Raw genomic sequence first — 25,349 nt, 5'->3', positions numbered from 1 at the left:
TAAATACACAGAGGACATAATTAAAGGAAATTAAATGAGCTCAAATATACCTACAAATGAGGTATAATGATGCAATATGTAAATACAGCTAGCCTAAATAGCATGTTGGCATGGATTAGCTTGCAGTCATACAGTGACCAAATATGCCTGATTAGCACTCCACACAAGTCAATAACCTCAACAAAGCTCACTTTTGTGCATTCACGCACAGCATAAAACGTTTGGTGGACAAAATGAGACAAAGAAGGAGTGGAAGATTTTACACGTAAACAAACTGTTGCGTCAAAAAATGCTCCATAGAGCCACTTGGGTGACACTAAAGAGCCGCATGGGGCTGGAGAGCCGTGGGTTGCTGACCCCCGGCTTAAGGGAAACCCTGTTATTGATGTATGCAATGGTGTTATTGGCACTGGTCATTTTTGTCTGTGCACAGCATAAAACGTTTGGTGGACAAAATGAGACAAAGAAGGAGTGGCATAAAACATGTCTTTCTGTGGCAGCGTCGGAGAAAGTCGTGCATGTAAACAAACTGTTAAGTCACAGTCCACACAACGGTGAGTTCAAGGGACGCTGAAATTAGTAGAACAAAACGGCGCTCGCCAAATACTCTCATCAGTGAAGCATGAACACAAACATATTAAACAGTGGGCTTTCCAACAATTAGGAAGGTTTGTGTCATGTTTTCCTCCTACACAAAATCCATAATACAACAAAAAACATATTTTTCACCCCTTTTTTTTTTCCATTCCCATACATTTTTGAAAAAGCTCAATGGAGCCACCAGGGCGCCGCTGAAGAGCCGCATGTGGCTATAGAGCTGACCCCCGGTTTAACCGAACATATTTATTAAGGGTGATTAATAATCGTTGTTTCGTAATTGATAAATACTAATTGTGATTAGAGATGTCCGATAATATCGGCAGGCCGATATTATCGGCCAATAAATGCTTTAAAATGTAATATCGGAAATTATCGGTATCGGTTTCAACCTCCCGATTTTCCCGGGAGACTCCTGAATTTCAGTGCCCCTCCCGAAAATCTCTCGGGGCAACCATTGTCCCGATTTCCAACAATATTGGGGGCGTGCCTTAAAGACACTGCCTTTAGCGTCCTCTACAACCTGTCGTCACGTCCGCTTTACCTCCATACAAACAGCGTGCTGGCCCAGTCACATAATATATGCGGATTTTACACACACTTTAGGGAATGCAAGGCATACTTGGTCAACAGCCATACAGGTCACACTGAGGGTGGACGTATAAACAACTTTAACACTGTTACAAATACCGTATTTTTTGGACTATATGTCGCAGTTTTTTTCATAGTTTGGCCGGGGAAGCGACTTATGTGTGAAATTATTAACAAATTACCGTAAAATATATAATAATAATATTTAGCTCATTCACGTAAGAGACTAGACGTATAAGATTTCATGGGATTTAGCGATTAGGAGTGACAGATTGTTTGGTAAACGTATATCATGTTCTATATGTTATAGTTATTTGAATTACTCTTGCCATAATATGTTACGTTAACATACCAGGCACGTTCTCAGTTGGTTATTTATGCCTCATATAACGTACACTTATTCAGCCTGTTGTTCACTACTCTTTATTTATTTTGAATTGCCTTTTAAATGTCTATTCTTGGTGTTGGGTTTTATCAAATAAATTTCCCCCAAAAATGCGACTTATACTCCAGTGCGACTTATATATGTTTTTTTCCTTCTTTATTATGCATTTTCGGCAGGTGCGATTTATACTCCGGTGCGATTTATAATCTGAAAAATACGGTATGCGCCACACTGTGAACCCACACCAAACAAGAATGACAAACACATTTCGGGAGAACATCCGCACCGTAACACAACATAAACACAACAGAACAAATACCCAGAACCCCCTGCAGCACTAACTCTTCCGGGACGCTACAATATACACCCCCCGCTACCACCTAATCCCCCCACCCCCCATGTCCCGAATTTAGAGGCCTTCATTGTTTTTTTTTTGTTTTTTTTTGTTTTGAGGCATGTTTAAAAAAAAAAAAAAAAAAGCACTTTGTGAAAGTCAAAGTATAGTATTTCCCATAGTTGTAGTGGGTATCAGGATTATCTCAGGGAGAGTATGTCCCAAATTCCAAGCTGCTGTTTTGAGGTATGTTTAAAAAAAATGCACTTTTTGACTTCAATAATAAATATGGCAGTGCCATGTTGGCACTTTTTTCCATAACTGGAGTTGAAGTTGTTCTCTTATTTTGGAAAACCTTGTTTTTGATTGATTGATTGAAACTTGTATTAGTAGATTGCACAGTACAGTACATATTCCGTACAATTGACCACTAAATGGTAACACCCGAATAAGTTTTTCAACTTGTTTAAGTCGGGGTCCACGTTAATCAATTCATGGTAAAGTTACATTGTTTATTGCATCCAGCGGGGCATCACAACAAAATTAGGCATAATAATGTGTTAATTCCACGACCGTATATATCGGTATCGGTTGATATCGGAATCAGTAATTAAGAGTTGGACAATATCGGAATATCGGCAAAAAAGCCATTATCGGACATCTCTAATTGTGATTATTATTTTGGCCCTAAAAGAGTGTACATTTGTGAAGCACCTCCACAAGCCTTAGTAGTCTGCCTAAAAGCAGACAAAAATGCATTCGGCATAGAAACAGATATCTTGGAGAAAGATCATTTTTAGCATTCCAGACAGTTGTCATACACACCACCTTATATCATTACATTTTTCCGTATGGTCCATTGATATTCTTATTTGAAAATGGTATTTATTGAAGTGTTTTATGTTTAATTTAAATAATTTCCCCTTACTGTACCGAAAGTGAATGGAACCGTGACTAGGGCTGCAACAACTAATCGATTAAAAAAATAGTTGACGATTAATTTAGTCATCGATTCGTTGGATCTATGCCGTGGGTGTCAAACTCTGGCCCGCCGTGTAATTTCACTTGGCACTTGAGGCAATATCAAATTAACACTAAAGCTGGCCCACCGTTTATATATTGTGGGGGCGCCGCGGTAAAACCGCATTCACCGCTAATTCTAATACTTGCCAACCCTCCCAGGAATCTTACAAACTTCAGCGCCCCTCCCGAAAATTGTCAAGTCTGCTTTTCATCCAGTCCAACGAGTGCTTGTTTGGTGGTAGCGGGGATGTATTTTGTAGCGTCCCGGAAGAATTAGTGCTGCAAAGGATTCTGGGTATTTGTTCTGTTGTGTTCATGTTGTGTTACGGTGCGGATGTTCTCCCGAAATGTGTTTTTAATTCTTGTTTGGTGTGGATTCACAGTGTGGCGTGTATTTCTAACAGTGTTAAAGTTGTTTATACTGTCACCCTCAGTGTAACCTGTATGGCTGTTGATGAAGTATGCGTTTGCATTCACTCGTGCGTGCGTACAGAAGCCGCACATTTCTTGTGACTGGGTCTGAACGTTGTTAGAAGGGATGAAAAGCGGACGTGACGACAGCTCGTAGAGTACGTTAAAGGCAGTGCATTTAAGGCACGCCCCCAAGACGGGTGGACGAGATATAATGACTGATGAACATCTTCGTTCGATAATGAAGGTTGCCTCAGCTCAAAGCCTGAGCCCCGACATTAATGAACTAGCATCTAACATTGATATGCCATTGATATTTTTTAATTATTATTATTATTATTATTTGAAACTCGATTTTGCATGTCACTATAAAGTTATATAAGCCTTGCTTGTTCAATATTCAATGCAAAACTTGTTTGGGTCCCTATTAAAAGGTTAATTTGTCCAACCTTGGCCCGCGGCTTTGTTCAGTTCTAAATTTTGGCCCACTCTGTATTTGAGTTTGACACCCCTGATCTATGCTATGCGCATGCGCAGAGGCTACTTTAATTACATTTTTTTATCATTTTATTTTTTTATAAACCTTTATTTATAAACTGCAACATGTACAAACAGCTGAGAAACAATAATCAAAATAAGTATGGTGCCAGTATGCTGTTTTTTCCCAATAAAATACTGGAAATGATAGAAATGGAGTTTGTCTCTTTTATCCGATTATTAATCGATTAATCGAAGTAATAATCGACAGATTAATCGATGATCAAATTAGTTGTTAGTTGCAGCCCTAACTGTGACCATAAAACCTTTTTCACCGCGAATAAGGCGACATTTACACATGTCTTCTGTGATGGGGGTCCTTAAAAAGCTGTGTTCAACGTTTTGCTCCAACTAAACATGACGATCTGCCCGTTGGCCGATGAGCACGGCCTTCTTCCTTCTTTATGAAGCGTTTGCTGCATTCGCTCCGCGTAAATAGAAGTCTTAGCTTGGTTTATATTCATGAGGATCAGCCCTTTGGATCTTTCCGAGGGGCTGAAAAACTGACTTGGCAGCAGTGACGCAGGGAGCTTAACACAGCGAGGTGCTGACTCCACCTGCAAAGCAACCAAACTCACGGTAATGCTTTTCATTTAGGGAAGATGGGCTCTTAGGAGGTGTGTGTGTCTTCTTGTATTTCTACCCTTTTTGAGACATCAACAATGAAAAGTAGCTTCCATATGAGGAGGTGTGAACAAGTTAGGACTTAAATCATGGTCCCAATACGGAAAACCATTGCATCTAATAGAGAATGTCTCATTTGCACCCCTGGTGGTGAAATCTATCAACGTTAGGGTGGTCCCAAAAAGGAGGGATTTTACAAATTGACTGTGTGTCGGTTTTAAAAGTGCTCCCCCTCTGGTCAACATATGAAATAACAAGTGTGTGTAAGAAATTGAAATGCGCCCCCTTTGGCCAAAATTAATTTAAAACAATTTTTTTTTATAGAGACGTACTGTAATAACGAAGTAAAAAATAAAAATAAAAATAACTAAAAGCAGTCTTTTTCTCACAATGTGTCGACTTTTTTCATATAAAATTGGGAACACTTTCTCATATTCTTTCTGTTTCTGTAATATTGCAATATTTTCTCGTAAAATTATTACTTTTTTATGTAAAATTAGTACTCTTTAATGCAAAATGGTGACAATATTGCCAATTGTTTTTGTTGTTCTTGTGTAGTGAAGTGAAGTGAATTATATTTATAATTTCTCTAGTGACTCAAAGTGCTTTACATGGTGAAACCCAATATCTAAGTTACATTTTTAAACCAGTGTGGGTGGAACTGGGAGCAGGTGGGTAAAGTGTCTTGCCCAAGGACACAACGACAGTGACTAGGATGGCAGAAGCGGGGATCGAACCTGGAACCCTCAAGTTGCTGGCATGGCCACTCTACCAACCGAGCTATACCGCCCTTGTGAAATTGTGACATTTTTTGAGTAAAATTATTACTTTTTAATGTAAAATGATTACTCTTTAATACAAAACGGTGACATTTGTCATATAAAATTCAGACTTTTATCACAATATTGCCAATTGTTTTTGTTGTTCTTGTGAAATAGTGACATTTTTTGACTGAAATTATTACTTTTTAATGTAAAATGATTACTCTTTAATACAAAACGGTGACATTTGTCACATAAAATTCTGACTTTTATCACAATATTGCCAATTTTTTTGTTCTTGTAAAATAGTGAAATTTTTTGAGTAAAATGATTACTTTTTAATGTAAAATGATTACTCTTTAATACAAAACGGTGACTTTTGTCACATAAAATTCTGACTTTTATCACAATATTGCCAATTTTTTTGTTGTTCTTGTAAAATAGTGAAATTTTTTGAGTAAAATGATTACTTTTTAATGTAAAATTATTACTCTTTAATGCAAAACGGTGACATTTGTCATATAAAATTCTGACTTTTATCACAATATTGCCAATTGTTTTTGCTGTTGTTGTGAAATAGTGACATTTTTTGAGTAAAATTATTACTTTTTAATGTAAAATTATTACTCTTTAATGCAAAACGGTGACATTTTTCATATAAAATTCCGACTTTTATCACAATATTGCCAATTGTTTTTGTTGTTGTGAAATAGTGAAATTTTTTGAGTAAAATGATTACTTTTTAATGTAAAATTATTACTCTTTAATGCAAAACAGTGACATTTTTCATATAAAATTCTGACTTTTATCACAATATTGCCAATGTTTTTTGTTGTTGTTGTGAAATAGTGAAATTTTTTGAGTAAAATGATTACTTTTTAATGTAAAATTATTAGTCTTTAATGCAAAACGGTGACATTTGTCATATAAAATTCAGACTTTTATCACATTATTGCCAATTTTTTTGTTGTTCTTGTAAAATAGTGACATTTTTTGAGTAAAATGATTACTTTTTAATGTAAAATTATTACTCTTTAATGAAAAAACGGTGACATTTGTCATATAAAATTCTGACTTTTATCACAATATTGCCAATGTTTTTTGTTGTTGTTGTGAAATAGTGACATTTTTTGAGTAAAATGATTACTTTTTAATGTAAAATTATTAGTCTTTAATGCAAAACGGTGACATTTGTCATATAAAATTCAGACTTTTATCACAATATTGCCAATTGTTTTTGTTGTTGTTGTGAAATAGTGACATTTTTTGAGTAAAATTATTACTTTTTAATGTAAAATTATTACTCTTTAATGCAAAACGGTGACATTTTTCTTATAAAATTCCGACTTATTACAATACTGCCAATTGTTTTTGTTGTTCTTGTAAAATAGTGACATTTTTTGACTAAAATTATTACTTTTTTATGTAAAATGATTACTCTTTAATGCAAAACGGTGACATTTGTCATATAAAATTCAGACTTTTATCACAATATTGCCAATTGTTTTTGTTGTTGTTGTGAAATAGTGACATTTTTTGAGTAAAATTATTACTTTTTAATGTAAAATTATTACTCTTTAATGCAAAACGGTGACATTTTTCTTATAAAATTCCGACTTATTACAATACTGCCAATTGTTTTTGTTGTTCTTGTAAAATAGTGACATTTTTTGACTAAAATTATTACTTTTTTTTATGTAAAATGATTACTCTTTAATGCAAAACGGTGACATTTGTCATATAAAATTCTGACTTTTATCACAATATTGCCAATTGTTTTTGTTGTTGTTGTGAAATGATGACTTTTGTCATCATTTTGCCAAGTAAAAAACAAATTATTATTATGTTGCCAACATTTTTAAAGTTTTCTTTTAAAATAGTGACTTTTGTCGAGTAAAATTAATAATTTTCATAAAATTGCCAAAATGTTAAGCTTTTTTTTGTAAAATTTGGACTTGCGTTGAATAAAATTACGACTTTTATTATAATACTGGCAACATTTTAAGTTTTTCTTGTGAAATTGTGACCTTTTTCCTTGTGAAATTCCAACAAATTTTTCACAGCAAGCTTTTTTATATTTGCATAGTATGTATATAATATTAATGTTGTAAATACACATCTTTATATATCTAGAAAGAGTGGTCCTAAAGAGGTAGGCATTTTTCTCAGGTCCCAAGAAGGTAACAAATACAAGAATGTGTGTGTGTGTGTGTGTGTGTGTGTGTGTGTGTGTGTGTGTGTGTGTGTGTGTGTGTGTGTGTGTGTGTGTGTGTGTGTGTGTGTGTGTGTGTGTGTGTGTGTGTGTGTGTGTGTGTGTGTGCACTCAGCAGGTGCTTGGGGGGCAGGGATTTATGGGACTCTTGAAGGAGCATCAATGCTAATGGTGACAGGTTTTAGGGGGGACTGAGCGAGGCATTCTTATCGAGGCGCACACTCCGCAGCGAGGCGCGGGCTGCGTCAAAGCTGCCATTGCGTAGGTAGTTATTTTAAAACGCCCCTGCTGCGCTGGGGCTCGGGCTCGTGTCACAAATTTACACAGAGGGGTCTGTTTCTTTGCAGACATATCAGCGCCTGTCAGGTAGCCGCAAAAACACTCTTAGCCCTTTTTAAACTTAAATAAGCTCCACTTTCACATTCTGGTGGTTTGCATTTTATTAGCATCCGCTTGGCTGACACATGCCGTATCAGTTAACCTCTCCTGTCTGGAGTACCTTTCTGTAAACTGAAACCTTCCCGAAATGGTTTTGGTTATACAGAGGACCCTTGGAAGTCACTCAATCTCTTCCAGGAGGCCCTCTGATCTTCAATCGGTTTGGATTGCACTTTATCAAATTAACTTTTTAATGATGTGCTAACACAAGTGTTGTCCCTAGGGCTTATTTAAGAGCACCAAATATGTGAACAATCTATCGTCTCCTTAAATAGTTTACCTTACTTTTCAGAGAAGAGGTGCTCAAACGGTCACTTTTGAAGCTGCGGATTATAATGACGTCATAGAGGAAAACGTACTTACTCACCCCTCTGCCAGGTCAGCCACCCTGTATACTTCCACTACCGTACTTTTCGGACTATAAGGCGCACTTAAAATCCTTTCGTTTTCTCAAAACTCGACAGTGCGCCTTATAACCCGGTGCGCCTAATGTAAGGGATCATTTTGGCTGTGCTTACCGATCTTGAAGCTATTTTATTTGGTACATGGTGAAATGATAAGTGTGACCGGTAGATGGCAGTCACACATAAGAGATATGTGTAGACTGCAATATGACTCAAGTAAACAACTCCAACATGTTATATGTTCCATTGAAAATATAGAACATTACACACGGCGCTCAAAAATCTATCAAAATGTTTTAGTACGACTTTGGTAAGCTATGAAGCCGCACCGCTTGATGGATTGTACTGTGCTTCAACATACGAGTATTATTATGGTGTGTGTATAAGGTAACACATTATCTGGCGTTTTGTTTCGCAATATTATGCAAAAGCCACTTTTCTTACCAACTTTTCTTACCTTCTGGTACCTGCTGATCTGTATTTGGGATCTGCATAAGTCCTGAAAAATTGCACGCGTCCGCCTTTGTAATCTGTGTCTCGACCCCGTAGTCGATAAGCTTCTTCTTTTTGCATAGTAGAGTTTTAACTTGCACTTACGACGAACTGTAATTACTGACAGTGGTTTTTTGAAGTGTTCCTGAGCCCATGTGGTGATATCCTTTACACACTGTCGCCGCTTTTACTGCCTGAGGGATCGAAGGTCGCTAATGTCATGGCTTACGTGCAGAGATTTCTCCAGATTCTCTGAACCTTTTGATGATATTACGGACCGTAGATGGTGAAATCCCTAAATTCCTTGCAATAGCTCGTTGAGAAATGTTGTTCTTAAACTGTTCGAAGTGGTGACCTTCGCCCCGTCCTTGTTTGTGAATGACTGAGCATTTCACGGAAGCTGCTTTTATACCCAATCGTGGCACCCACCTGTTCCCAATTAGCCTGTTCAACTGTGGGATGTTCCAAATAAGTGTTTGATGAGCATCCCTCAACTTTCTCAGTCTTTTTTGCCACTTGTGCCAGCTTTTTGGAAACATGTTGCAGGCATCGAATTCAAAATGAGCTAATATTTGCAAAAAATAACGTTTTCCAGTTTGAACGTTAAATATCTTGTCTTTGCAGTCTATTCAATTGAATATAGGTTGAAAAGGATTTGCAAATCATTGTATTTTGTTTTTATTTACCATTTACACAACCTGCCAACTTCACTGGTTTTGGGTTTTGTAGAACATATCTAAGGTACTGTAGCTAACGTTTGTGTCCTCCTGTCCCACTCCTGTGACGTATGTTATCTAGAACACTGGACAAGGGCAGAGTTACAGTGTATATGTTAAAAGTAGATAAAGTGGAGTCGCACACTCTCTGGGAGACATAGACAAAAAAGAGTTTGTTATCATTAAAGCTACAGACATACAATGGCAGGCTGCATGTAACTCTTTATCTTACAGAATATGCCACATGACAATAAAAAATGATCTTAAAAAGCATAGAATAGTTCACTGTCATTCGAGTACTGTAGGCAGGGCGACCAAATATTTAGTTTTCCCAGAATATGTCTTATTTTACGTCCTGTATTTTTTTGGTTTTTTACAAAGTGATGACAACGTCCTGTTCAGCATTATTGTTTGTTAAATCTGGATGTGCTAATACAGCCAATAATATTAGACTTTGTTTTATTTGTGCAGTAAGGCTTTAAAACAGAGCTAGAGAACATTTTTTTGTAATACTCCAGAGACATCATTTCTAGCATCATTTCATTTCAGAGGTTATTTTTGCGCCAACAGTTTTTTATCGTACAGCTTGAAAAACAATGTTGCAAACCCAAACTTTCCTCTGTATTGACTTATTTGCATGGGTTGCCACGGCAATGGCGCAAACAGCGAGCAATATACGTGCGGTTTGAGGTTTGGCGACATACACGGCGGTTGGAGGGGTCTGGCAATGTTGCGGTTCCTCATCAGTCTTCTTGATGTCGGTGTGATAGAGATCTACTGGCCTCTATTGCAACGTGACAGAATGGTAACTTCTGTCTCTTAGGTTTGCGCGATATTGACGATATACGATAGATATAATATACATTTGGCCAACGATAGACCTGTCATGACTATTGTTATAGTGATACTGCATATTGTTGACACATTTAAACAGGCCACAAGTTTGGACACACCTTCTCCTCATTCAATGCGTTTTCTTTATTTTCATTAGAGATGTCCGATAATATCGGACTGCCAATATTATCGGCCGATAAATGCTCTAAAATGTAATATCGGAAATTCTTGGTATCGGTTTCAAAAAGTCAAATTTATGACTTTTTAAAAGGCCGCTGTACGGAGTGGTACACGGACTTAGGGAGAAGTACAGAGCGCCAATAAACCTTAAAGGCACTGCCTTTGCGTGCCGGTCCAGTCACATGATATCTACGGCTTTTCACACACACAAGTGAATGCAAGGCATACTTGGTCAACAGCCATACAGGTCACACTGAGGGTGGCCGTATAAACAACTTCAACACTGTCACAAATATGCGCCACACTGTGAACCCACACCAAACAAGAATGACAAACACATTTCGGGAGAACATCCGCACCGTAACACAACATAAACACAACAGAACAAATACCCAGAACCCCTTGCAGCACTAACTCTTCCGGGACGCTACAATATACACCCCCCCTCCCCCCACCTTACCCCTCCCACCTCAACCCCGCCCACCTCAACCTCCTCATGCTCTCGCAGGAAGAGCATGTCCCAAATTCCAAGCTGCTGTTTTGAGGCATGTTAAAAAAAATAATGCACTTTGTGACTTCAATAATAAATATGGCAGTGCCATGTTGGCATTTTTTTCCATAACTTGAGTTGATTTATTTAGGAAAACCTTGTTACATTGTTTAATGCATCCAGCGGGGCATCACAACAAAATTAGGCATAATAATGTGTTAATTCCACGACTGTATATATCGGTATCGGTTGATATCGGAATCGGTAATTAAGAGTTGGAAAATATCTGAATATCGGATATCGGCAAAAAAGCCATTATCGGACATCTCTAATTTTCATGACTATTTACATTGTAGATTGTCACTGAAGGCATCAAAACTATGAATGAACACATGTGGAGTTATGTACTTAACAAAAAAAGGTGAAATAACTGAAAACATGTTCTGTATTCTAGTTTCTTCAAAATAGCCACCCTTTGTTCTGATTACTTTTTCGCACACTCTTAACATTCTCTCTAGAGAATGCGGTCCTCTCCAAGGTTTCTCATAGTCATTCACACCGACGTCCCACTGGGGTGAGTTTTTCCTTGCCCGTATGTGGGCTCTGTACCGAGGATGTCATTGTGGCTTGTGCAGCCCTTTGAGACACTTGTGATTTAGGGCTATATAAATAAACATTGATTGATTGATTGGTTCAGTGACAATCTACTATGTAAATAGTCGTGAAAATAAAGAAAACGCATTGAATGAGAAGGTGTGTCCTAACTTTTGGCCTGTAATGTATGCCCCGCAAATCTGACAGAGACAAGCAAACAAACACGTCGTTGATGCAATGTAGCGTCATCACTAGCGGCTAACGTGTCTCCACAATGTCTACTCAGTGGCCTAGTGGTTAGAGTGTCTGCCCTGACATCGGTAGGTTGTGAGTTCAAACCCCGGCCGAGTCATACCAAAGACTATAAAAATGGGAGCCATTACCTCCCTGCTTGGCACTCAGCATCAAGGGTTGGAATTGGGGGTTAAATCACCAAAAATGATTCCCGGGCGCTTGCACCGCTGCTGCTCACTGCTCCCCTCACCTCCCAGGAGGTGGACAAGGGGATGGGTCAAATGCAGAGGGTAATTCCACCACACCTACTGTGTGTGTGTGACTATCAGTGGTAATTTAATTTATTCAATTTAATATCGCCCATCCCTACTCTCAACAAAGCAGTACATGTGTTACAGGTGTTGCGACTGGGGCAATATTCAGGTATTTATATCGTATGTTAAAGATGACACGCAGTTTTATTACCTCGCTATGAGCACACATGTGATTATAGCGCAGACAGAACGACTGGAACAATCCTCCACGGTTTGATTTATTTACTATTTCACTTCTTAGTCGTGAGGTCGGACTAGCCCAGGGGTCGGCAACCCGCGGCTCCGGACCACTCTGATGCGGCTCAGCTACATACATGCCGACGCCCCCGATTTTCCCAGGACACTTATGGATCTCAGTGTCTCTCATAGATTACTCCCAGGGAAAAAATAATCCTATTTACACTCTAATTACTAAATAAAGGACGTGCCCTAATTGCACTGCAGTAATTGTCCTCTATAGCATTTCCATACAGCGTGCCAGTCCAGCCACATGTTGCATGTTGTTATTACTTGCACACACAGGAGACAGCAAAGCATACTTAGTCATCAGCCACACAGCTTACACTGACGGTAGCCGTATCAAACAACTTTAACATTGTTACGTTACAAATATGCGCCACACTGTGAACCCACACCAAAAAAGAATGAAAAACACATTTCTGGAGAACATCCCACTGTAACACAACACAAACACAACACAACCATTACCCAAAATCCCATGCAGCCCTAACTCTTCCGGTCTACATTATACACCCCCGCTACCACAACCCCCCCACACATCAACCCCCCCCCTCTCCGTGCGTTGGTTGAGCGGAAGAGTTAGGGCTGCATGGGATTCTGGGTATTGGTACCGTCAGTGTAAGATGTGTGGCTGCTGAGTTAGTACGCCTTGCTGTCACTTACGTGAGCAAACTGAAACTGCATTCTACATGTGGTCGAGCAGGTACACTTTTAGGGCAGACTGTAGAGGGCGCCAAATGTAGTGTCATCACGCTCTGATATTCGGGAGTCTCCCGGGAAAAATGAGAGGGTTGGCAAGTATGACGCTGTCAAGCGCCAATTATTCAAAACTCGCGGGCTGCACTAACATCAAATTTCCACATGAAAGTGTGTGCCGGTGCGTGTGTCTGAGACCCCTAGTTAACATAGCACAAAGCATTTAAGCTCTGTATGCGGTGTTTTTCATTTTAAATTTAAATTTTTTTTTTTGTGGCTCCCATTACTTTCTTTAATTCGTGAAACTTGCCAAAATGGCTCTTTGAGTGGTAAAGGTTGCCGACCCCTGGACTAGCCGAAGGGGGTCCAGTGATTGGGTCATTTCCTGGCCTGCTGCCCCGAGGTTTTTCTCGGACAGACAATAAGCAGCACCACATGTGGGTGTGATGGCCGCTGACGGATTTTTAGCACGTTTTGAGCTAAATTGAAAATTTGGAAAACATGTGCGGTAAATCTAAAGGTTTGAAGTCGGGCTGCTGAAAAAAAGCCTCCAGGGAGCGACAAAAGCTGTTTAACAGTCTAAACTTGATGCAGCTGAGCAGGCACTTTTAGTCCGACACCAGTCTCTCCCCCCCCCTCCTCCCCCTCCTCCGACACACACACTCACCATTGCAAGTCCGTCTAGGATCAGCAAATTTATCAGGCTGACGGACAAACTGGACCACGGAGCTGACAGTGTTCTTGTTGTGGCGCCATACTTACACTTCACACCAGCAACACAACAAAGAAACGACATGAAAATGCGTCACAACTGATTAGGATTACAGCGGTACATTCCAAATCGGATTTTTGGATATCAAACATCCAGTGGGCCGCAGAGGAGTACCCTCTTTTTGCCTCTTGTTTGGGAAAACCATGCCTACCCAAGACATGATCAGGCGAAAGCAGGGCGACGAAATTGTTCGACAGAGATCAGGAATTGCATTTATTGGAGAATTACCATATAAGCGGTTTGTAGCTTTTTATGCTTCATTGTTTTTTTAAATCATCAAACTTATTTACCGTAATTTTTCGGATTATAAGTCGCTCCGGAGTATAAATCGCACCGGCCGAAAATGCATAATAAGGAAGGAAAAAAAGATATAAGTCGCATTTTTTGGGGAAATTTATATGATAAAATCCAACACCAAGAAAAGACATTTAAAAGGCAATTTAAAATAAATAAAGAATAGTGAACAACAGGCTGAATAAGTGTACGTTATATGAGGCATAAATAACCAACTGAGAATGTGCCTGGTATTTTAACGTAACATATTATGGTAAGAGTCATTCAAATAACTAACATATAGAACATGCTATACGTTTACCAAACAATCTGTCACTCCTACACTGCAAAAACTGAAATCTAAGTAAGATTAAATATCTCAAATAAGGGTGATATTTGCTTATTTTCTGTCTGTAAAGATAAATATTTTCACTAAGCAGATTTTATGTCAGTGTTACTTGTTTTAAGTGTTTTGGTCCTAAATGATCTCAGTAAGATATTACAGCTTGTTGCTGAGATTTTTTGATCTATATTGAGTAAAACATGCTTGAAACTAGAATATCAACTGTTGCAGCGCTGTGTCATCAACACTCACAAGTATAAAACTACTTTTGTAAGGTAATAATTTCTTATTTCAAGCATGAAATAAAAAATCATGACTTTGACACAATTGTGTCTCATAATTAAAACAGATGACAGCCAAATTGACTTTGCTGTTTTATTTTAAATGAAACTATAGAAAAGATGTACTCTTATAGTAGTACAGTTGGCACAGTACAGTAAACTGACAGTTAATATTTAAACATTTGACATTTCAAACAATTTTGAACAGAAATAGTTCATGCACATTCAGATAAATTCTTCAATATTACAATCAAAAAAAAAATTGGCCGGGGGCCGGGCTGTAAATTTATATATATATATATATATATATATATATATATATATATATATATATATATATATATATATATATATATATATATATATATATATATATATATATATATATATATATATATACATATATGTATATATATATATATATATATATACATATATATATATATATATATATATATATATATATATATATATATATATATATATATGTATATATATATATATATATATATATATATATACATATATGTATATATATATATATATATATACATATATATATATATATATATATACATATATATATATATATATATATATATATATATATATACACACACATATACACTACCGTTCAAAAGTTTGGGGTCACCCAAACAATTTTGTGGAATAGCCTTCATTTCTAAGAACAAGAATAGACTGTCGAGTTTCAGATGAAAGTTCTCTTTTTCTGGCCATTTTGAGCGTTTAATTGACCCCACAAATGTGATGCTCCAGAAACTCAATCTGCTCAAAGGAAGGTCAGTTTTGTAGCTTCTGTAACGAGCTAAACCGTTTTCAGATGTGTGAACATGATTGCACCAGGGTTTTCTAATCATCAATTAGCCTTCTGAGCCAATGAGCAAACACATTGTACCATTAGAACACTGGAGTGATAGTTTCTGGAAATGGGCCTCTATACACCTATGTAGATATTGCACCAAAAACCAGACATTTGCAGCTAGAACAGTCATTTACCACATTAGCAATGTATAGAGTGTATTTCTTTAAAGTTAAGACTAGTTTAAAGTTATCTTCATTGAAAAGTACAGTGCTTTTCCTTCAAAAATAAGGACATTTCAATGCGACCCCAAACTTTTGAACGGTAGTGTATATATATATATATATATATATATTCCTTGCACACTAATTGACTGAAAGAGCACGCACTTGGCGCGATGATGTCATGTTGTCGATGGGAAATTGCCTTTTTAGACTATATGATTTGCCTGAGCGGCTAGGACACCCCGAGAGTAACAAGTGGTTGCCTTGTTGCCTTTCCATTAAGAAAATTAAACTAGTTTTTAGAATAAGTTTGCTGGTTTCAAGAAATATAATGCAGAGTGCATATCATTATGTCAAGATAATGGCACTAGCATTTACTTCATTTAAGAATATTTTTCAGCATATTGAGAAAAAAGGTCTCATATTTGTTTTTTCTATAAAGAAAAGTGCACTTGTTATTAGTGAAAATATACTGATTTTGAGGTATTTTGGGGTTCATTGAGGTTAGCTAAATTTACTTGTTTTGGAAAGTCTTGACAAGCCAAATTTTATTGTTCTATTGGCAGATAATTTTGCTTAGTTGAAGTAAAATACCCCTCATTTTTGTATTGTTTCCCCTTGTTTTTGAACACTGACTTTTTGCAGTGTAATAGTTAAATCCCATGAAATCTTCTTCCTCGGTGTCGCTTCGTCGGAAGTAGTAGCAGGTGGCATCTTTTTTTTCACCACACTTCTGCCATGACCCGCCCCCGCCAAATTTTTATTGGTTGACGTGTGTGTGCGACGATTGCTGATATACGCCTAGTCTCTTACGTGAATGAGATAAATTATATTATTTTATATTTTACGGTACTGTGTTAATAACTTCACACATAAATCGCTCCAGAGTATAAATCCCACCCCTGGCCAAACTATGAAAAAACTGCGACTTATAATCCGAAAAATACGGTATGTAAAATACAAAAGTGGACACAATACTTTTGTTATGTTTATTTTATGTTTATATTTACAGACCTAAATAGAGGAAGAAGTGTAAAGAAATAAAACTAAGGAAGGAAAGTAATTCAAAAAGAAGGAACATCAATCCTCAACAAAAACTGGAACTTCTGTTTCTTCATACTGTTAACTAGCTGCACATTCTGGAAACGAGTAGCGAGGGCAGACTATTGGATTTATTGACAGTGCAGTGTGAAAGCCCATGTGTTTACTTTGCAATTAAGTAAACGCAGTCTCAAAGGAATATAACTTTTTGACGATACATCCACATTTCAATGTCCGGCCCCTAAAAATCATTAAAACCATTGACATAAAAAGAGTGTCCGCCCTGAGATCGGTAGGTTGTGAGTTCAAACCCCAGCCGAGTCATACCAAAGACTATAAAAATGGGACCCATTACCTCCCTGCTTGGCACTCAGCATCAAGGGTTGGAATTGGGGGTTAAATCACCAAAAATGATTCCCGGGCGCGGCCACCGCTGCTGCTCACTGCTCCCCTCACCTCCCAGGGGGTGATCAAGGGTGATGGGTCAAATGCAGAGAATAATTTTGCCACACCAAGTGTGTGTATGACAATCATTGGTACTTTAAAAGTTTAATAAAAGCTAAGCAGTTCTGTGTTGCAATTTATTCGCTGACTGTACTCGTAAAAAAAAAAACCCGTGACCTTAAAATTGAGATCATGGCCTTGGGTTACAACACTAATGACTTCACATCAAAACTGTCAAAAACGGTTGGGATGCAACTAAGGCTGCAATGATTTTTTGTGATGAAAACGCTAAGAAAAAAAGCTTTGATTTGTATTTTGTTGCTTCGCTGATTCGTTTAAAGCAGGGGTGTCAGACTCATTTTGGCTCAGGGAACACATGGAGGAAAATCCTTTGCCAAATGGGCCGGACTGGCAAAATCATGGCATGATAACCTAAAAATAAAGACAACTTTAGATTGTTTTCTTTGTTTGAAAATAGAACAAGCCAATTCTGAAAATGTACAAATTATTATTATTTTTTTGTTTTTTTTAACATTCACATGTTGCGGTTAACATGATTCTATCTTCATTTGTTGTTATTTATACTTAATGAATAAATGATGTGATAAAGTTCATCATAATAATAGGTGGAAATATTTGTTATTAATGTAATTTACTCATTTTCCTCAAATGAAGTACAAACATCATGTGGTTTATTCTGTACATATGGAGCATCATCAATAACAAAACTTATGAATTTAGACTCATTTCATTCATGGCACATGAAGTTAGAAGCGGATACATATTATTTCAGAATATTCGTGTGCGCCCAGAAAATGTGTCCCACTAGGGCTGCAACAACTAATCGATTAAATCGATTAAAATCGATTATTAAAATAGTTGCCGATTAATTTAGTCATTGATTCGTTGGATCTAAGCTATGCGCCGAGTTTTTTTTGTTTTTTTTTTAGTACAATTTTTTATTTTATTTTATTTATTTATTTATTTTTAATAAACCTTTGTTTATAAACTGCAACATTTACAAACAGCTGAGAAACAATAATCACACGAAGTACGGTGCCAGTATGCGGTTTTTTTCAATAAAATACTGGATAGGATAGAAATGTAGTTTGTCTCCTTTATCCGATTATTAATCGATTAATCGGAGTAATAATCGACAGATTAATCGATTATCAAATTAATCATTAGTTGCAGCCCTAGTCCCCACGCAGTCATAAGTCCAACACGAAATGTACAGATTATTAAACGCATTTATTTGGGTATAAATGTCACAGGTTATATTACCAACAACATCGTTGACAACATGGCATGAAAGTAACTCTCCAAATTGTGTATACCAGGGGTCACCAACCTTTTTGAAACCAAGAGCTACTTCTTGGGTACTGAATAATGCGAAGGGCTACCAGTTTGATACACACTTAAATAAATTGCCAGAAATAGCCAATTTGCTCAATTTACCTTTAACTCTATGTTATTATTAATAATTAATGATATTTACACTTAATTCAACGGTTTAAATGAGGAGAAAACACAAAACAAATGACAATTAAATTTTGAAACATAGTTTATCTTCAATTTCGACTCTTTAAAATTCAAAATTCTACCGAAAAAAAGAAGAGAAAAACTAGCTAATTCGAATCTTTTTGAAAAAATTTAAAAAATAATTTATGGAACATCATTAGTAATTTTTCCTGATTAAGATTAATTTGAGAATTTTGATGACATGTTTTAAATAGGTTAAAATCCAATCTACACTTTGTTAGAATATATAACAAATTGGACCAAGCTATATTTCTAACAAAGACAAATCATTATTTCTTCTAGATTTTCCAGAACAAAATTTTAAAAAGAAATTCAAAAGACTTTGAAATAAGATTTAAATTTGATTCTACAGATTTTCTAGATTTGCCAGAATAATTTTTTTGAATTTTAATCATAATAAGTTTGAAGAAATATTTCACAAATATTCTTCGTCGAAAAAACAGAAGCTAAAATGAAGAATTAAATTAAAATGTATTTATTATTCTTTACAATAAAAAAAATAAATGTACTTGAACATTTATTTAAATTGTCAGGAAAGAAGAGGAAGGAATTTAAAAGGTAAAAAGGTATATGTGTTTAAAAATCCTAAAATTTTTAAGGTTGTATTTTTTCTCTAAAATTGTCTTTCTGAAAGTTATAAGAAGCAAAGTAAAACAATTAATGAACTTATTTAAACAAGTGAAGACCAAGTCTTTAAAATATTTTCTTGGATTTTCAAATTCTATTTGAGTTTTGTCTCTCTTAGAATTAAAAATGTCGGGCAAAGCGAGACCAGTTTGCTAGTAAATAAATACAATTTAAAAAATAGAGGCAGCTCACTGGTAAGTGCTGCTATTTGAGCTATTTTTAGAACAGGCCAGCGGGCGACTCATCTGGTCCTTACGGGCTACCTGGTGCCCGCGGGCACCGCGTTGGTGACCCCTGGTGTATACTATCACTAATAAGCAGCGTAAGCACGTGGTTATGCTCGCTCTCGTGGCAGCGGATACAAAGAATTGCTATTGCGACATCCAGTGGACACATTCGGAACAACAATTTTTTTCATAAAAAAAAATTACTGCTAATTTTTGTACTTAGCAAACTCATTTCCGTACGTTCGACACCCCTGCTTTAAAGAGTAAAATATGCGGACATTGTTTCAGCAAGACATTTGAGTGGTTACCTATTGGTGATTCAGGTCGCGCTGCCGGTAATGTCAAGACAGTGGAGTGCTGAGAGTTGTTTTAAATAAAAATAACAACAAGGTGGAAAGAGAGCAAAGGGCCCAAAGAAGACAAGAGAGGTGTTTTGCGATCATTTCAAACTGCCAGTGCAAACGTTTCAATACAATGTCTGTCTTTTTCAAACAGAGCTGGCATTTCACTGTAGCACTACATCCATAATGTAGAACGTTACCAGAAATCCTCCTGCATATTTAAGAGCAGCAAACAAGCAGAAACAAGGTAAAAGACTATTTCGGCAGCGGACGCCATTTTATATGTTTGATTTGCATAATGAAAGTTTTATTCGAACACATGTAAGGACATGGGGGTGGTATACACTGCAAAAACTGAAATCTAAGTAAGATTAAATATCTCAAATAAGGGTGATATTTGCTTATTTTCTGTCTGATAAGATAATTCTTCTCACTAAGTGAAGTGAAGTGAAGTGAATTATATTTATATAGCGCTTTTTCTCTAGTTACATAGTGAAACCCAATATCTAAGTTACATTTAAACCAGTGTGGGTGGCACTGGGAGCAGGTGGGTAAAGTGTCTTGCCCAAGGACACAACGGCAGTGACTAGGATGGCGGAAGCGGGGATCGAACCTGCAACCCTCAAAAAGCATTTACTTAATTTAAGAATATTTTTCAACATATTGAGCAAAAAGGTCTCTTGTTTTTTTCTACCGAGAAAAGTGCACTTGTTATTAGTGAGAATATACTTATTTTAAGGTATTCTTGGGTTCATTGAGGTTAGCTAATTTTACTTGTTTTGGAGAGTCTTGACAAGCCAAATTTTCTTGTTCTATTGGCAGATAATTTTGCTTAGTTCAAATAAAATACCCCTCATTTTTGTATTGTTTTTTTCTTGTTTTTGAACACTGACTTTTTGCAGTGTAGCTCGGTTGGTAGAGTGGCCGTCCCAGCAACTTGAGGGTTCCAGGTTCGATCCCCGCTTCCGCCATCCTAGTCACTGCCGTTGTGTCCTTTGGCAAGACGCTTTACCCACCTGCTCCCAGTGCCACCCACACTGGGTTAAAATGTAACTTAGATATTGGATTTCACTATGTAAAGCGCCTTGAGTCACTAGAGAAAAAGCGCTATATAAATACAATTCACTTCACTTCCATGTTTGCATCGATAGTTTATATGTTAATGCTAACGAGTGGTTTGTCCTTGAATTATTACCTTTTGAAATTGTTGAATACATTGTCACTAGAGATGTCCGATAATATTGGAAAGCCGATATCGGCCGATAAATGCTTTCAAAAGTAATATCGGAAATTATTGGTATCGGTTTCAAAAAGTAAAATGTATGACTTTTTAAAACGCCGCTGTGTACACGGACGTAGGGAGAAGTACAGAGCGCCAATAAATCTTAAAGGCACTGCCTTCGCGTGCCGGCCCAATCACATAATATCTATGACTTTTCACACACACAAGTGAATGCAAGGCATACTTGGTCAACAGCCATACAGGTCACACTGAGGGTGACGTATAAACAACTTTAACACTGTTCCAAATATGCGCCACACTGTGAACCCACACCAAACAAGAATGACAAACACATTTCGGGAGAACATCCGCACCGTAACACAGCATAAACACAACAGAACAAATACCCAGAACCCCTTGCAGCACTAACTCTTCCGGGACGCTACAATATACACCCCCCTAAACCCCGCCCACATCAACCTCCTCATGCTCTCTCAGGGAGAGTATGTCCCAAATTCCAAGCTGCTGTTTTGAGGCATGTTAAAAAAAAAATGCACTTTGTGACTTCAATAATAAATATGGCAGTGCCATGTTGGCATTTTTTTCCATAACTTGAGTTGATTTATTTTTGGAAAACCTTGTTACATTGTTTAATGCATCCAGCGGGGCATCACAACAAAATTAGGCATAATAATGTGTTAATTCCACGACTGTATACATCGGTATCGGTTGATATCGGAATCGGTAATTAAGAGTTGGACAATATCGGAATATCGGCAAAAAAGCCATTATCGGACATCTCTAATTGTCACATTTTTTTGGTTTTTAATATATAATATTTAGTGATGCTCCCGTGGTAAACGTGCAATGTCAATGTTATGTGCGTTTATAAAAAGAGAGAAGAAAGGTCATTAGAAAAATCCTTGCTTTTTTCCAACTATTTTCCCTAAAGGTCCATGGAGGGTACAAAGTATTTTATTCAAATACTCAATTAAGGAAAAATGAAAGAATAGATCACTTAATGACTAGAATAATCAACAGCTGTAGCCCTAGATGCAACATTGTGGGGTCAAACAGCGTATTTCAGCTGAACTAAAAATACTACAAATGCACAGTACCTGGCTCCAATGTACAGCGTTCGGTTGACTTGGAGGAGCCTCTGGATGTGGAGAGGCTCTTGTCTCAGCCACGTGCGGTGAGGTCGGCCAAGAAACACCGGATAGCGCCTTGACACTATTACGAGATGGAAAAAACACACACATATATAATTACTGATCCCAACATTCATTCTTGGCAAGTTTATGTCGAGACGCATCCCATTTTTGAGACAGTCATCTGTAATTGCCTCTTTCACACAGAGATCCTGCAAACGTGCTGCACGAGAGCCGTGAAACCCTTTTACACAGAACTCCAAAGTCTAGTATCACGTCTTGTCATCACATTCTGTATGTGATAAAAGACATTGTCACTGTGTGAAAGTACACATAGTTGAGTCCACATCCCGCTTTGCTGGGTTTTGTGTAAAAGGTAAACAACTTCGCAATGCCGTTACGGCTTACCAACGTCCATCCATTTTCTACCGCGTGTCCCTCTCGGAGTTGCGGGGGGTGCTGGAGCCTATCCCAGCTGCATTCGGGCAGAATGCGGGGTACACCCTGGACAAGTCGCCACCTCATCACAGGGCCAACACAGACAGACAACATTCACACTCACATTCACACACTAGGGTCAATTTAGTGTTGCCAATCAACCTATCCCCAGGTCTTTTTTACCAAAGTCGTACAAAAACATTTTGACAGATTTTTGAGCGCTGTGTCTAATGTTCTATATTTTCAATGACCAGTGTTTCCCACACATTCATTTATTTGTGGCGGCCCGCCACGAAAGAATTACGTCCGCCACAAATATAAAAAAAATATATATATTATTATTATTATTTTTTTTTTGTCCTGTCCAGCTTCTCAGGCAAATCATATAGTTGATGTAGATGCCCATAAGGCTGTTCAGATTTACTTTACAAAAGAGAAGTGTAGGATACTTCTCTTGTTGCCTTATTTGTATTTGACCACTACTGTTTTCTGTTTATTTGTTACTGACTGTGGCAGGACACCTCTGCCTCTGTTTCACTTTATGTTGCTGGTAAATAATATGGTTGTAGTAGTAGGCTAAAGTTAAATTATTTAGTATGCACTAATTAAAGGGGCAGAGCTTTAAGAGACATTTTAGCTTTTATATTTTATAAGATATATTTTTTGTAAGAACCACAATTAATAAATATATTTCAGTGAATAACTTATTGTTCAAATCTGTATATAAATATGTACATAAAATGTTGTAATTATATTGTAAAATGGATGGATGGATGGACGTTTAAAACAAAACTGTTATTATTAATTAGTAAGTATACATTTTTTGAGCCTTTTTAGAGAAAATCATATCATTGTAGTACGTTACACAAATTACTCGACGGTGTCATGGTGGCCACGCCCATAGCCACGCCCCCACCGCCACAGGAATCTTGGCAGTTTATGGGAAACACTGAATGACACATCAAAGTTTTGGTGTTGCTTGCTTACGGGTACTTGCTAGCGTCATTTATTGAACAGGCGTCAACCTGCAGTCCACACATATCTCTCAGAGTCATGTATAGAAAGAGTATGGACACAGAGTTGGTCCTAAACATGGCGCCCAGTAGTCTCAGGAAGGGCTTTTGACCAATCATTTAAGCCAGGGGTGTCAAACGTACGGCCGATCCGCCCCGCGAACAGGTTTTATCCGACCCGCGGGATGAGTTTGCTAAGTATAAAAATCCGTCCATCCATCCATCCATCCATCCATCCATCCATTTTCTACCGCTTGTCCCGTTGGGGGTCACGGGGGGTGCTGGAGCCTATCTCAGCTGCACTCAGGCGGGGTACACCCTGGACAAGTCGCCACCTCATCACAGGGCCAACACAGATAGACAGACAACATTCACACTAACATTCACACACTAGGGCCAATTTAGTGTTGCCAATCAACCTATCCCCAGGTCTTTTTTACCAAAGTCGTACCAAAATATTTTGACCCATTTTTGAGCGTGTGTCTAATGTTCTATATCAGGGGTCCCCAAACTACGGCCCGCGGGCCGGATCCGGCCCCCCAGCATCCAAAATACGGCCCACGGGAAGTCCCAAGTTAAAAAAAAAGAAGTGTTTTAATTATATTTTTATCTTTTTTAATTTTATTTTTTAAAATTTTAAAATTGTATCTGTCCTTTCTAATCCATTTTATACCGCTTGTTACTCTCGGTGTCTCCTATCCGCTCAGGCAAATCATATCGTCTAAAAATTAATTTTCCCATCGATAACATGACAATGTTAAATGTTGATGAACATCAATGTTAATTGATGTTAAATGACAAAACGGATTAACTCGCTGGAATATAAAGACAATGTATATATATATATATATATATATATATATATATATATATATATATATATATATATATATATATATATATATATATATACACAGCGCGGCCCCCGGCCAAATTTTTTTAACCCAATGCGGCCCCCGGGTCAAAAAGTTTGGGGACCCCTGTTCTATATTTTCAATGATACATCAAAGTTTTGGTGCTGCTTGCTTACGAGTACTTGCTAGCGTCATTTATTGAACAGGCGTCAACCTGCAGTCCACACGTATCTCTCAAAGTCATGTATAGAAAGAGTATGGACACTTCAGTTTCAGAGTTGGTCCTAAACATGGCGCCCAGTAGTCTCGGGAAGGGCTTTTGACCAATCATTTAAGCCAGGGGTGTCAAACGTACGACCCGGTACGACAGGTTTTATCCGGCCCGCGGGATGAGTTTGCTAAGTATAAAAATGAGCCGGAATTTTTTAATGGAAGAAACTGCAGTTGTAAATGTGTCCACTAGATGTCGCAATAGCAATTCTTTGTATCTTTGTAGATGATGCTACATACGTAAAAAAATAAAATAAAACACATGATGTTGAGGAAAATGAGCAAACTACATAAATAACATCCTGTAATTTGATTTTGATCTTTTTTTTATCTTGATAGATTGAAAATTAACACCAATG

General features: G+C 37.4%; 1 protein-coding gene across 1 annotated transcript in view; it reads right to left on the bottom strand.

The window, feature by feature from the left end:
• The window catches only part of sema6bb (sema domain, transmembrane domain (TM), and cytoplasmic domain, (semaphorin) 6Bb), a 521,655-nt gene that overhangs the window by 234,660 nt on the left and 261,646 nt on the right, over nt 1–25,349 (bottom strand). The window contains exon 5 of the mRNA XM_062039291.1: nt 22,383–22,497. Coding sequence (XP_061895275.1) covers nt 22,383–22,497 — 115 coding nt within the window. The remainder of the gene's footprint in view (nt 1–22,382; nt 22,498–25,349) is intronic.

Source organism: Entelurus aequoreus, linkage group LG27 (assembly GCF_033978785.1).
Source record: "Entelurus aequoreus isolate RoL-2023_Sb linkage group LG27, RoL_Eaeq_v1.1, whole genome shotgun sequence".
In the NCBI taxonomy this organism is placed as follows: Eukaryota; Metazoa; Chordata; class Actinopteri; order Syngnathiformes; family Syngnathidae; genus Entelurus; species Entelurus aequoreus.
The sequence above is the reverse complement of the archived record's forward strand: the minus strand, read 5'-3'. Positions and strand labels throughout refer to the sequence as shown.